This window comes from Crocuta crocuta, unplaced genomic scaffold (genome assembly GCF_008692635.1).
Source record: "Crocuta crocuta isolate KB4526 unplaced genomic scaffold, BGI_CrCroc_1.0 scaffold586, whole genome shotgun sequence".
Classification (NCBI taxonomy): Eukaryota; Metazoa; Chordata; class Mammalia; order Carnivora; family Hyaenidae; genus Crocuta; species Crocuta crocuta.
This window is the reverse complement of record NW_027532407.1, coordinates 2,174,111-2,189,131: the sequence shown is the minus strand read 5'-3', so window position 1 is coordinate 2,189,131 and position 15,021 is coordinate 2,174,111. Positions and strand designations below refer to the sequence as shown.

General features: G+C 39.1%; 1 protein-coding gene across 1 annotated transcript in view; it reads right to left on the bottom strand.

Annotated features, from left to right (window-relative positions):
- Window positions 1-1,180: 1,180 nt before the first annotated feature.
- The window catches only part of GTF2F2 (general transcription factor IIF subunit 2), a 157,835-nt gene continuing 143,994 nt past the window's right edge, over window positions 1,181-15,021 (bottom strand). Inside the window, exon 8 of the mRNA XM_077778771.1 lies at window positions 1,181-1,735. Coding sequence (XP_077634897.1) covers window positions 1,616-1,735 — 120 coding nt within the window. The 3' untranslated portion in view covers window positions 1,181-1,615. The remainder of the gene's footprint in view (window positions 1,736-15,021) is intronic.

Genomic DNA, 15,021 nt, shown 5'->3' with positions numbered 1-15,021 from the left:
CAGATGAAAAGTGCTTAAGAGACTCAAGCAGATAGACAGGTGTGATGAGGTATGAGGTAACTAAAGTAAGCTGAGGAAACCAGGTTTGCAGAAATACCAAAGCATACATAGCTGCAGATGAGAGAGAACTCTGTCCTGGAAGCTCTACTAGCAGCTACAAGTTCAATGTGGCAGACCCTATCACCCTAAAAACAAAAGAGAGAGGTAGAGGAGACACAGGTCTGTTTCGGGGCAGACCAAACATGAAATAAAGACAAGGTCTGGGGGAAGACAGACGCTATGAACCAAGCACATGACCGGTATCCAGAGTTCTCAGTGCTATACAGATTTGTCACACCATTACCCATCTGCTTCCTGACGCTGAGTCTCAAGTAATCAGACGGGAAGGTGATGCGGAGCTACGTGGTTCCTGCACCAGAACAAAGCAGGACAGGACAACTCTCAGAAGTGAGGTATGAATGGGACCAGCCTCCCTTGTCAGAATTTTATTTGACAGTGGGAATGCATAGATGAACATTTTCTCAGTACAGTAGTACTCAACCTCAGCATGCTGGTGTTCTCCTGCTGAAAATCAAATAATACAGAAAAATATTCATCTCCATGGATAGGTTTTTCCTTGATTTGCTTTGAGTATGTAACATTTTCTTGAATTGTTGGCATTTGCTACTTCTTGGTTGTGAGCATACAGATGCAGCTGACAAAATGAACAAAAGCAACTTTTTCTTGTGTTTAATTTGTTGAAGTTTCTTTTGTTCTGGTGGTCCTGTGTGTGGGTATGTTTGTTTTTGGGACTGCCTAACACACACCAGCTTCACCCCTATACCATTTGTTGTAGGGTAGTTAATACCTGCCTGCTGGGTGTGAGGTAAAATTCTAGGGCAAAGCCAGTTTCTGGGAAACATAATCTGGATGGGGGAGACCTCTTGGAATTGTTGGAAAAATATTTAATTTCTAATTCTTTTAAAAGCAAATAAATAATACCCACTGCCCAGTTTTTTTTGTTTTTGTTTTTGTTTTGCAATTCTCATGTCACTAACACTAGGGTAAAATAAGCAAGCTAATGGTGAAAACTGCTATCTTAGGTTCAAACATAAATGCTCTCTTCTTTTATTAATGGGTGTGAATATGAAACATGATCATCTGTAAAAAAAGAAATAAAGACAGCTTTGTTTTTTGACAATTTCAAAGAAAAAAGCAACTTTGGTTTTTTATTCCTTTTAAGATTTTTGTACTTGACTTTTTTCTTGCTTTGCCATTCACTTTGGATTTGCATTACCTCAGCTCCTCAGAGATAAGGACAGAGTGTCCTCATTTAGAACTCATTTCCTAATTTTACATTTTAAAAGTCAATATTTAAAAAGAAAAACCTTCTTAACCTTCCCAGCCCCACACCTGGTCCTGAATAATCTAGTTTAATACAAGCCTATAAATAATTTTTTTCATCAAAAAACACTTAAGCAACTTTACAAGAATTGTTTAAAAAATTTACGCAGGGAAATTAAAGTTCCAGTCATTTTACCCCTATAACAGATGGAACTCAAGTATTTGCGTCTCAGTGGTGTTTCCTCAGCACATCACTCTTGAGTTGTTCCATCAGCATGCTGGCTGAGTCTTCTTAATCGCTCTTTTCTTCTCCTTGATAATGTCTATACTCTGGCTTCAGCTCCCATGTGTTTTTGTGGGTGCCTTTTACATTCTGAACACCAATTTCTTTCAAGATTTCCTTTAGGTACCCCTAAAAACAAAAATCCTCAAGATGAGATTATGAAACAAAATTTAAAATAAAACCATACGTCAAACTACACTCACAAGTAAAAAAATCATCATCTTGAAACCTCAACAAGATTTTTCTACACAGGTTCAATAAACTGCCTTCTGGTTCTTTTCATGAAGTAGATCACAACTGTGGTGTGTGTGTGTGTGTGTGTGCGTGTGTGTGTGTATACATATATATATATATATATATGATCATCTGCATTCGAGGGATTGGAAGTCCAGAATGCCAACAACCTGAGAGTTTAAAAAAAAGAGAGAGATGTCTGGACGAAGATATACTAGAATGTTACTGGCCTCAATGTTTACTAAGATGATGCAGTGTACCAAGTGTAATCTTCCCTCAAGTTCAGTGGCCTTGCTCAGTTCACAGATAGATAGGGTTATTCTCGGATTGCAACCGGTGTTTCAGAAGTAGTAGCATATATTAAAAAATAACAAATATTCAGGTATCCAGAATTCTCAGTTCTAAAGTGAGTTTTCAAACGTGCTATTAGGCCACTTACTTTTCCTCTTCTGTAATAAGGAAAGTTATTATTTGTGATTAGTACTGTTTTTATCTTGGCCAAGCCTGCCAAGACAAGGTAAGGCCTAAGAAGTGATAATGAGACATGCTAAACGCCCATGCCTGCAGCTTTCTTGTGCTTGGCCCCTCCATAGGACAGAGGTGAGCAATGATGTAGGGCAGAACTCTGTCTTATGTTATTTTAGGTCCCTGAAAATTTAATACACATTTACCAAATGATTACTATATTCAGGGAATTGATGGCTGTGATAAATGTATTACCAAACACTACCATTACATGCCAATGCCCAAGGCCAAAAACCACTCCATTATAAAAGAACCAACATAAATGATAGTACTTCCCTCTTGGAGATAGAGAGGAAAGTTAATTATTTAAAAGTGTTTCTTTTCCCCCTGCAGTACCAATCCAATAATATTTTGTGTATATGCATCAAAGAACCTGTTACAGTATTAGTGACTCATCCTGTTGATAGAAGATGTACTTTTTTAAAAACTGAAATGAGGCACCGATTTAATAAATGGTTGAGAAGCTCCTACATAGATCCTATTTAAGGCAGGGCCTCTCCTCAGTACAGTCCTGGGCCACCTGCATCAGAACTTCATGGGAAACCTGATGCTTAGTTCTCTGAGCCACACAACTGCTGGAGATTGTGTGTTAACCAACATAATCGAACACCACCTTACACTGACTGGTATAATGTCTAACTATTTATAAGATGCTTTCATTCAGGGGTAGGTTGTCAGTACTGAACTATACGTGGCTCCTTATCTGGCCCTGCATGACTTTGCTCTCTTACCAGTGTAGCCTTCCCCTTCCAGCAGCCAGGCCCCAGCAGGGGGCAGCAATGAATCAAATGAGGCCTGGGTTTCCCCAGGAAGACGCCTGCTTGCCTCCCACACTTTCTGCAGCTGCCTCCACTAAAGGGTCTGTGCGAATGAGTAAGCATAAAGGCTTGAGACAGCCAGGTGACACGCACATCTGCTATTTGCTACTGCAAATTACATTTTAAAAATGAGACACAGTTCATAAACTACTTTCTAATTAAACAATATTCATAAAGGGAAACTGATGTGCTGGGCACAAATGATTTTCAGCTTAGGTGCCAATAATGACATCTTTGTAAAATTCCAAAGAATGATTTATTGGGAGACTGGCTGCGAACCTGCGCACAAACAAACGACTGTGGACGCACTGCAATGGGTCCAGAATGAAGAGAGCGACTGCCAGGAGCGCCACGGTTGTGAGACAGAAGCTCTCCTGGTTTCAAGTGTCCTGCCCACTCATATTCCAGATACACAACATGAAAAGCCTCAAAAGAGTTACACACAAAATAGTAAGAAATTCTCAAATGCAAAAATCCAGCTGTTTTCATGTGTAGTTTATTTTCTTACATCAGTATAAGGTTATGCAGTATTCTGGCTTTTTAATAGTCATTCTTTTTTCCGTCTTTAACAACAAGAACAGGATGAGATATTCATTCTGTTAATTTGTGAGGGATTAGGAATTTGTGAGGGACAAGATGGGATTAGGGTCACAGTATCTAGCCATGGTACAGATTTCTGTTTTGGTGGAAGGTGGGAAACGGCCTATTTCTGGAGTTTTAATTAGAATGTTCCAAATTGCAACCTACAGCTATTTTACTCTAACCAAACGAATTAACTTGACCTCAAACTATTAGCAAAAAAAGTAACAGAAATGATAGGGAAACACAGGTCACAAGAGTCACTGAAGAGAAGACACAGGTAGGACACAGCGAGATCACGTCATTCCTCTGTTGAAAAATTTTCAGTGACTTCCCTTTCGGTCTACAGGTTAAACTCTAAATTCCTTCACAGGCTTCCATTCAGGCCTGCCTTTTCCCTTTGGCCTCATCCTCTATGAATTCCCTGAACACATACTTAGCATTTGTACGTCTACACACTTCTAGTTTTCTCCATATGCTGTTTCTTTTCCCCGTCATACTTATCCCCTTCCCTCAAATCTGAACTCCTCACCCTTGAAGACTTGGCACCTACCTCTTAGATTTACATTTTACACTGTATGTACCTCAGTGATAGCCCTCATACCACATTATAACCCTTTACTTATGTCTCTCTCCCATCAAACATTGTGCTATTACACTGGCTGCCTGCACATCACAGAGTCTCAGTACCCTAATGCTGAATGAATAGGGGATGCTTAAGAGTAAAGAAGGGAATCATATGGGTGCCTGGGTGGCTCAGTTGGTTAAGCCTCCTCTTGATTTGGGCTCAGGTCATGATCTCATAGTTTGTGAGATCTAGGGATTCTTTCCTCTCTCTGTCCCTCTCTCGCTTTCTCTCTCAGGAAAAAAAAAAAAAAAAAAAAACCAAGGGAACTAAGGATTTGGGCAGGGGGTGAGGGTAGTGTTTGAGGTGAGAAGGTCCTATGGACTAAAACTATGCTAATTCTAGTTCTTTTCATTTTTAGAACTCAGGCTGTAATTAACTTCCAGGGCAATGACCAGGTTTGAGAAATATATGTTGACTGATTAAACTGTATTACTTGAATTTGAATTATATTTATTATTAACCTCTGTATTATAATGGTAAAATACTGTTGGGGACAAAGCCATCTGGGGGCAAATTTTAAAAGTTCTAACAAGACTGAAGATCAAATGGTAACCTAACTCTCCTTTATAAAAATTCATATATTCACACACAAATATTTATTTTAGACCTACTATGTGCCAGGTAGAATGACAACAGAGTCAGTCTTCATCCCCAAGAGTTCACAGTTTAAGATTAGGGTGTGAAAATGGGAACATAAAGGCATAGAAGCAGGCAATCATAATTAAAGCACAGTAATAAGGACATATATACAGGATATCATGGGAGCACTGAGGAGGAGCACTCAGCCCAGCCTGAGTCATGAGCTTAGGTTTTGAGGATGTGTATTTGATCTTTTGAAGTGAACCGCAATTCTGTGCAGAGACCAAAAGATATTAATTCTCCTTTTAAACAATGACTTTCCAATTTAGTCTTTTGCCTGATCCCCTGCATTTTAAACAAAGGATTCTAGAACTCAGTAGAGTATCTTTATGTCACAAAGGATTGGAGAGATTTCTCATTACTGGTATGTGCAGTGCTACAGAACAAGATTTGAAATAAACTGGCTCAGATCTAGAAACTCTTCATCAAAGGGATGTGTGGGAGAGTATTTACAGCAAGTCTGAATTGCAGAGAAAAAAGGGATAGAAATATCACAGCTTCCTTGGAAGGAAAAGGCAAAGCAAATACTGGACTAAAGAGGTGAAGTGATGGGGCGCCTGGGTGGCTCAGTCAGTTAAGCGCCTGACTTCAGCTCAGGTCATGATCTTGAGGTTCGTGAGTTCCAGCCCTGTCTGACTCTGCTGACAGCTCAGAGCCTGGAGGTTGCTTCAGATTCTGCGTCTCCTCTCTCTGCCCCTCCCCTGCTCAAGCTCGGTCTCTCTCAAAAATAAAGAAACATAAAAAAAAAAAATTAAAATAAAGGGGGATTTCCGTCAAGTGTTTAGGATGTGGTTTGCCTATCTGTGGGTCAAGAAAACACTGTGGTAGGCCAAAAGCCAGAAATCCACAGACCAAACTCCTATTTTCCCCCCAAGTCTAGACAAACCCATGTGGAGTTACAAGGCACTGAAGCCTACTACTGCAGCCTCTTTCTCCTTCTGTCCCTCTTCCATCTGCCCCCCGCTCCCCCATTTTTTGTACCAACTTTCCCTCCACTGCTCTGGCAACCAACCCCAAACCAGGGTTACAGTTAAACATTACATATATAATAATAAATTAACTATATCTAAATTCCTAGAAATTGGTCAAGAACATGTATCTTTGACAAAGAGGTCATCACCAAGTATTAATGCCTCAGGTAAGCAAATAATATGACCCTATTAGATCACAAAATCTTCCCAGAAAGGTTGGACTAAATATACAATATGCAATCTATACCAAAGATGGCACTGGTTAATGCAGTCACCAATGGGAAATCATTATATGCTTTTTACAAAGTGGTCTAAGGCAAGAGGGGCATTATCAGTTCTATGATAATTTCAAAGTAGCATTTCAAATGATTTGTGTGATTAAGTCAGAGGGCTTACTGATGACGTTAGTGGCTCCAAGGCACAATATTATTTAAAAAAACAAACTACACATTAGGCAGAAGCTGTGAATGAAGGCAACATATGTTTTCACTCCATTACATAGAGAAAACTGTAAACAGGATTGGGAAGGTGATGCTGTGAATTCTCGGGACATGGGCCACGCCAGTTATTTTTATCCTCTTTTCCTTCTGGTTTCATCCCCACTTTCCTACTAGGCAGCCCCCTCCTTCATCTTCCTCTCATGTCACATAGGCTGCATTCCTCCATTTGTGGATGATGCATAGTGAGGTGGCCAAGGCTCAAGTCCTACCCCACCTCAGCACTAACTTATGGATTAATCCAAACTCTGGAAAAGCAGTTATATTACTGCATGAATATTTGTGTGCTGGTAAATCAACTCACTTTTTTTTTTTTTAAACTTTTTTTTAATGTTTATTTCTGAGAGACAGAGCATGAGTGGGCGAGGAGCAGAGAGACATACAGAATCCGAAGCCGGATCCAGGCTCCTAGCTGTCAGCACAGAGCCTGATGCGGGGCTCGAACCCACAGACTGCGAGATCATGCCCTGAGTCAAAGTCGGACACTTAACCGACTGAGCCACCCAGGCGCCCCATAAATCAACTCACTCTTCTAACACTTCATTTGCTGGGTGCTGGCGAATGATTCACATGTTTGCATATTTCCGATAAACAAAGTTTACCTCCTTTGGGCCAAAACTTTTAAATTTAACTATGTGTTTCAAGATGTAGTTTCTAAACCGTATTTGTTTATTTGTACGCTAAACATAACTTAACCTTGAATACTGACTGCAAGGTATTCCAAGGCTGAGAAATGATGGCTTCCAACTGGGAAAAAAATGTATACATATATAGGTAATGTTAGGCTAACTAAAGTTATAGTTAATTAGGAAAATACAATCAGAAATATCCAAATGCACTTGGCTGGCTCAGTCGGAGAAGAGTGCAACTCTACATCTTAGGATTGTGAGTTTGAGTCCCCTGTTGGGTACAGAGATTATGTAAATAAATAAAATGTGAAGAGAAGAGGAAATAAAGAAAGAAATAAAATAAATAAATAAAAGAAAAATACCCAAAACTTAAACAAAGTAGCAAAAACTAAAATTCCTTCTGAAATTTAAATATGAATTCTTGCATTTTAGAACCATGGCAGCTATCTGTTAGTGCAGTTTCAAATGTACAAAATGTAAGAAGGTATAAATTGACATAGTTATTTTTAGTCTATTTGAAAATATTGTTAGAAATTAAATGGCAAGAAAAGAAACTATAGGTATATATTCTACCAATAGAGAATTTTCAGTATATTAGCTAGCACTCACAATGATGAAGTATTATTCACCCTGAAGATATCTGTAATAGAGAGTAAAGTTTTACTTTAGGGCAACAGTGGACAGAAGTTTCTGCTGGCTAAGGATTAAAAAAGGACTGATGACTATCTGGCAGTTAGTTCCTCAGGTTATCAAAGTTATGGAGTGACTCAACAATTCCACTCTCAAGAGAAATAAAAACATATGCTCATGCGAAAACCTCTACATAAGTGTTTAGAGCAGCTGTATTCATATGAGCCAAAAGCCAGAAACAACTCAAATGTCTACCCATGAGTAATGGATAAACAAAAGGTTGCAGATCTATATAATGGTATATTAGTTGGCAATAAAACACAAGGAAATACTAATACATGCCACAATATGGATGAAACCTGAAAATATTACGCCTAAATGAAAGAAGCCAGTAATAAGAGATCACATATTATATGATTCCTTGTGTATGAAATGTCCACAGTACGTAAATCTATACAGATAAAAAAGATTAGTGCTTGCCTAGGGTGGGGGTGGGGGAAAGGGGAGTGCTAATACATACGGGATTTCCCTTTGGGATGAAGAAAATGTCCTAAAATTGATTGTACTGATGGTTACACAACTCTGTGAATATATTAAAATCCACTGAACTACAATTAAAAAATACAAAAATAACTTGTAATGAAAATAAAGGTTTTAGGGGGGCCTGGGTGGCTTAGTCGGTTAAGCGTCCGACTTTTGCTTAGGTCATGATCTCGCGGTTTGTGGGTTCGAGCCCTGCATCGGGCTCTGTGCTGACTGCCAGCTCAGAGCCTGGAGCCTATTTCAGAGTCTGTGTCTCCCTCTCTCTCTGACCCTCCTCTGCTCATGCTGTCTCTCTCTCTCTCTCCCAGAAATAAATAAAAATATTAAAAAAAAAAAAGGAAAAGTAAAAGAAAATAAAGGTTTTAAATTGGGGGTCAGGGGGAAGGAGGTGACCTATCTAGCTCATAACAACAAATTAAGAGAACACCATTTTTATTACCAAATTCTGATGAGTAAAGTAACACTGCCAATCAACAGGGGCTTGCTCTGTGCATCAGTCCATATTACTGGAAAATATGATGGCATCAGAATATCGGTATTGGGACATTCTAGAAGGAATGGCTCTATAAAGCTGCAATACAGAACTAACACTACAAGGTCTTCTGCCAACAAGCTTATCCTCTGGTATCTCAATTCTCCTGTGAGATAGAGAAACTGGGAGGGTGTGAACACTTATCTAAATCCACAGAGTCATGCTTTGTCTAATGCTGAGACCAATCTAAAGACCAATGCAATTCCTTTCCTGAGACAATTTCCATAAGGACCATAAGCAAATCCTTCTAGCTTGTTCAGGGACTAAATAAAGAAATCAGGAGAAGGCAGTTAATAAGCTTAAAAATTTACTTTAACTTCCCTTCAAATCAAATGGTGCTGATGGGTGGGGAAGGAGATTTTATAAGTAATGATATTGTTCAGATTAAATATAAATTTTATGGTCTATTGCTTAATTAAAAAGTCTATGTAAATTTTGTATATAAAGACAAAATTCTCTTTACTGGGTGTTTATGTTAAAAACTGCCTTTATCTACAAATATTTACCTCATTCAGAAATATGGTTAAAAAATGGGGGGGAGGGGTGTGAAACAAAGCCTATACGTTGAAAGAGAAAATGTTATCACCTATTATAAACTTGCTGGTAGATCTATTAGTTATTAAAATATTCTATAAATATTAAAATTTCATAAATGTGTTTAAATTTCATCCATTTATATTCAATACAATTCAAAGAGTTGATTTATTTTAGTATGACATTTCATATTCTAAAGCTTAAAATATATTAGGTTCTACATCATTAATTAGCAAATAATTATTTTTTAAAACAGAAGTCTTACAAAAGGCTGTTATTAATGTGCTCTGTTGAGAATTTAGTGGTCTTTATTTTTTTTTAATGTTTAATTATCTGTGAGAGAGAGGGAGAGAGACAGAATGTGAGCAGGGGAGAAGCAGAGAGAGAGGGAGACACAGAATGTGAAACAAGCTCCAGGCTCCAAGCTGTCAGCAGAGAGACCAACATGGGGCTTGAACTCACGAACAACGAGATCACGACCTGAGCGGAAGTTGGACATTTAACTGAGTCACCCAGGTGCCTCAGTGGTCTTTTTTTAGTAGCATCATTCAAAAATAAAAACTTCCATTTATAGGAAAAATGAATTAAAAGGGAATATGTGAACAGAAATGATAAAGATTTCAGGAAAAAAAAAAGGAAAAAAAGGAAAGTATATTCAGAACAAAACAATATAATAAAAACACCATGTATTAAGTAGTAAATTTGGGAATAAGCTTCAGACATTAAAAATACCTATTTTTATTTTGGATTAGGAACTGAATGAACTAAGATAAAGCTTAGATCCCATTCTCTATGTACCTGGCTTATATCAATGATGATGATTCTTAATAATATAAAAATGACAAAGCCTGCCTGAGAGAGACATTAGTTTTTCCCCCCATTAAAGAAAGGGGTTATGGGGCACCTGGGTGGCTCAGTTGGTTAAGTATCCGACTTCGGCTCAGGTCATGAGATCACGGTTTGTGAGTTTGAGTCCCGTGTTGGGCTCTGTGCTGACAGCTCAGAGCCTGGAGCCTGCTTCGGATTCTGTGTCTCCCTCTCTCTTTGACCCTGCCCTGCTCACACTGCCTCTCTCTCTCTCTCTCTCAGAAATAAAGAAAACATTAAAAAAATTTTTTGAAAAAGGGGTGACTGTTGTCAGAAAAGTACTTTCCTTGCTTATCTACATATACAAGCACATGTCTGAATACAGAAGAGGCAACATGGTAAGAGATATTCCTAGAATGAAGTCAGGACAACTGGATTCAAGCTACTAGGCAACTCCTGCTCTGGGTCTACAAGTGAGAGAGACTAGATAATCTCTAAGATCACTTTTACCTTTAAGATCCTGAGTCAGATACACACACACACACACCGATATCTATATATGTACATATGTAGATAATTTATATGGTATATATGTATCATCATTTATAAGATCTGTATGTCATGAAGAGGATACAGGAATATGGTTTTCTGGCTTGAACAATTTAGGGAATAGTGGTGTCAACTACTGAAATGGGGAAGACTGTTAGAAGAGAAAATAAATCAAGAGTTATGCTCTGAACATACCAAATGTGGGATAACAGTGAAATGATTAACACTGATTAGATGCTAACTTCATACCAGGTGATGTGGGACAAAGGCAGAAAAGGTAGTGGGCCCTGGATGGCAGAGTACCCATAACTCCAGCCTCTTGGTTTGGAAATGGACACACAACCCCCACCAGGCCAATTAACATTTTCCCTGGGGCTTTGATTAAAATAGTTAGGGCAAATATTCTCTTTTTGCTTAGAGGCTGCTAGCTGTGAAGTGTCTGAGGAGGCCATTTTGGCTATCATTATGGCAAGATCCCACCTAAGATTAAAGATAACACACAAGAAAGAATAATGAGGGCACAAATGTGAAAAGATGGGAAGGGACAGTTCTAAAGTTCTAACTAATATTAGTAGTTCGATCTAGTAATGTCTAAAGGTAGATGCATTCCTGAACTTCCCAGCTACATGAGCCAATAAATTCTTTTTTTGTTTAAGTTAGTTTGAGTTGAGTTTCTGTTTTTCTTTAAAGTTTATTTATTTTTGTGAGAAGGAGAGAGAGAGAAGAGAGAATCCCAAGAAGGCTCTGCACTATCAGTGCAGAGTCCAATTGGGGGCTCCAACCCATGAACCGTGAAATCATGGCCTGAGACGAAGTCAGGCGCTTAACTGACTGAGACACTCAGGAGCGCCTTGAATTGAGTTTCTATTCTCTGCAACTAGAAGGGTCTCAACTAATTNCTTTTTTTTTTTTTTTAAAGTAAGCTCTATACCCAACATGGGGCTTGAACTCATGATCCCAAGATCAAAAGTCACATACTCCACTGAATGAACCAGCTAGGTGCCCCTATAATAGCATATACTTAAAAATTTTGTTTCAATTTTTTTTAATGTTTATTTATTTCCGAGAGAGAGACACACACACAGCATGAGCAGGGGAGGGTCAGAGAGAGAGAGGGAGACACAGAATCTGAAGCAGGCTCCAGGCTCTGAGCTAGCTGTCAGCATAGAGCCTGACGCGGGGCTCGAACCCACGAACCGTGAGATCATGACCTGAGCAGAAGTCGGACGCTTAACCGACTGAGTCACCCAGGCGCCCCCCCAAAATTTTTTTTGACAGGAGAAATACTCAGTAGGCCATATTTTCTAGTCATTTTATCCTTAAAAAAAGCCTATCTTCTTGTATCTTACTGAAGCCAAATTTTGCTTCAGTTACCTCTGTTCACACCTTTACTTTAAGTCTATCTGGAAACAAATTCTGAGGATTAAGTTAACACTGCTTTATTGCTGAAATGGTTTTGTTTATTGAAAGCCCTCTTTGTGAAAATAAGCAACTGCCTGTTGAGTATTATTTAGTGTTGGGGACCTTGAAATATGGACACCAAAGTCCTTTGAAGTCAAAGCCACACAAATGTTTGCCTAGTTTTTCCTGTTAATTTGAACTTACTTTAATAAAAAGCATGCAAATTATATAAGTATACAATGGTCTGCAGGACTGACATAACTGGGGACTGCTGATTTAGCAAGAAATATCAATAATTAAAGATAAACTTCCCTAGGTCATGCCTGGAAATTGGGTGGATACAGACAAGAAAATTAAAGAGGTTTGGTTATAATCAGAGCTGATTTTCAAGATACTCTTGGCAGAAAGGTATGGTTCAAGGAACACTGGTCAATGACTGCTACACTAGAGAACAGGATGTCAGGGCTCAAAATGGTCTTGGCAGTTTGGTGTTTCAAAGGGAGCAATTAGGGGGCGCCTGGGTGGCTTAGTCAGTTAAGCGTCCGACTTTCGCTTAGGTCATGATCTCGCGGTTCGTGGGTTCGAGCCCCGCGTCGGGCTCTGTGCTGACAGCCAGCTCAGAGCCTGGAGCCTATTTCGGAGTCTGTGACTCCCTCTCTCTCTGACCCTCCCCTGCTCACGCTGTCTCTCTCTCTCCTAGAAATAAAAAAAAAAAAAAATCAAAGGGAGCAATTAGGTAAAGTTCTGAATGATTTAAAATTTGAAGGAAATGCTGTATATGCTTCTATTTTACAGATCTAGTAAGATATGAAAAAAGGCTAGACATAACAAATTCCAGGTGAAAGATCAAATACTCCATGGGAGAAATAATAGGTATCCTCTGGTATTTTACATTAANGTGTGTATGGGGTGGGGTGGGGGTGGGGCTAAAAGCCCAAATTTAAACCATATAAAAAAATCCCTTTAAATGGGAATCATGTTTCTAACTTTACATCAGTTACTAGAGCTTGGCCTTTTAAAATTGGCTTATTTACCCTTGATGAGTAACTTTAATTCCTTGATTGTTCATGCAAGTCACACACTAACCAATGAGAGAAAAGGTCTGTCCATAAGGACAGTTTCTCTGATCAATAATTTTGCTCACAGAAGTGAAAGTTTTTAGGAAGAAGAATATAGAGAGGAAAGAACTGCAAAAACAAGAACAATACCTCAGGTTCACTCAGAATGTGCCAAAAATTACACTCTGAAGGTCAGAAAGCAGATGGTAACTTAATATGGTAGCAGTGTTAATGAAAAAGAGGATGTGTTAAAATGCCAGAGTTCATGGTTAGAAATCTGTTATCGGGGCACCTGGGTGGCTTAGTTGGTTAAGCGTCCAACTTTCGCTTAGGTCATGATCTCACGGTTCGTGGGTTCGAGCCCCGCGTCGGGCTCTGTGCTGACTGCCAGCTCAGAGCCTGGAGCCTGTTTCAGTCTGTGACTCCCTCTCTCTCTGACCCTCCCCTGCTCACGCTGTCTCTCTCTCTCTCCTAGAAATAAATAAAACATTTAAAAAAAAAAAAAGAAATCTGTTATCAAAGAGGGCACTGGGGACCATCAGAAAATGAGAGAAAGTCATTAAATGTATATACTAAATAAGTGATTAACACAAACAAGATCCTTTTCCTCTTTTACACGGGGGCTCAAAAATTGGTTTGCATTAAACATTAAATGTATTTAAGTACTCTGTACAGGCTAACTGGCAGAGCTGGGACTTGAATTGAGATCCATTACTCCAAATCCACCATTATTTCCATACCAGGAAGCCCCCATTCTGGATCACTGATCTTCACGCTATACTGGGTTCTTTCATTCTCCTGGTATTACTCAGATTAAAATCAAATTAGTAAGAGTATACTGATGACCATGAGTACAGATTCACTTATGTCCAGTGAACCTTTTAAAGAGTATAGTTATCTACATGGAGGAAAGCTGAACTTGGTCCACTTTCCAGGTCAATGGGATTTGCTAATTCAATTCAAATATGAGAGGGAGGTGGACAGGAGATAAAACAGGAGAGAGAGAAAGAGAGAGACAGGAGAGAGAGAGAGAGAGAGAAAGAGAGAGAGGAGAGAGATCGGGTTGGAAGGGAGTACAGTGATTATCCAGTGTTCCTCAATTTTAGGAAAGGAAGTACTTCCCCAGATCCCAAAAGGGTAGGTAAATGGCAGAACTCGACCCATGCTGACCCCTTTCTGCCCCTTCTTCTAAGTGGAGATAAGTATAACCCTGGCGTTCCACACTTAACTAGAGACCGGTTCTCTGTCTCCCTTCTCTTGCCAAAAATGACATGAGGCCTGTCAAATCTGTCTGAAGAAAATAAGGTAGTCCATGGATACTGAGGATGGGACCTTTTTTTTTTCTTCCCAAATCAATTCATCTAATGTTTACTGAATTTCTACTATGTACATTGTAGAGCATGTGGATATCTAAGACTATGACTAAAACACAACGCTCCTTCAAGAACCTTATGCTTGCTGAGGCAATTCAGCCTCTAAATAATAAGACTATTATAAAATAATTTAGTTTATACATCAGTGGTTCACAAGGTCTTTGAGGTTCCTAGACCCTCTATGAGAATCCGATATTAACTATGATCTGCTCCCTAGGAAAATCCACATATTTTTGTACATATGCAGAAGACTGATGGATCTCCTAAAGCTCTTCCACTGACCTTGAGCTAAGTAGCTTGCTTCTTTTTCTTTTCTCTTTTCTTTTTGTTTCTCTTTTCTTCCTCCCTTCCTCTCTCTTTATATTTATTTTTGAGAAAGTGAGTGGAGGAGGGGCAGAGAGAGAAAGACAGGATCCGAAGTAGGCTCAACACTGTCAGCACAAAGCCCGATGTGGGGCTTGAACCCAT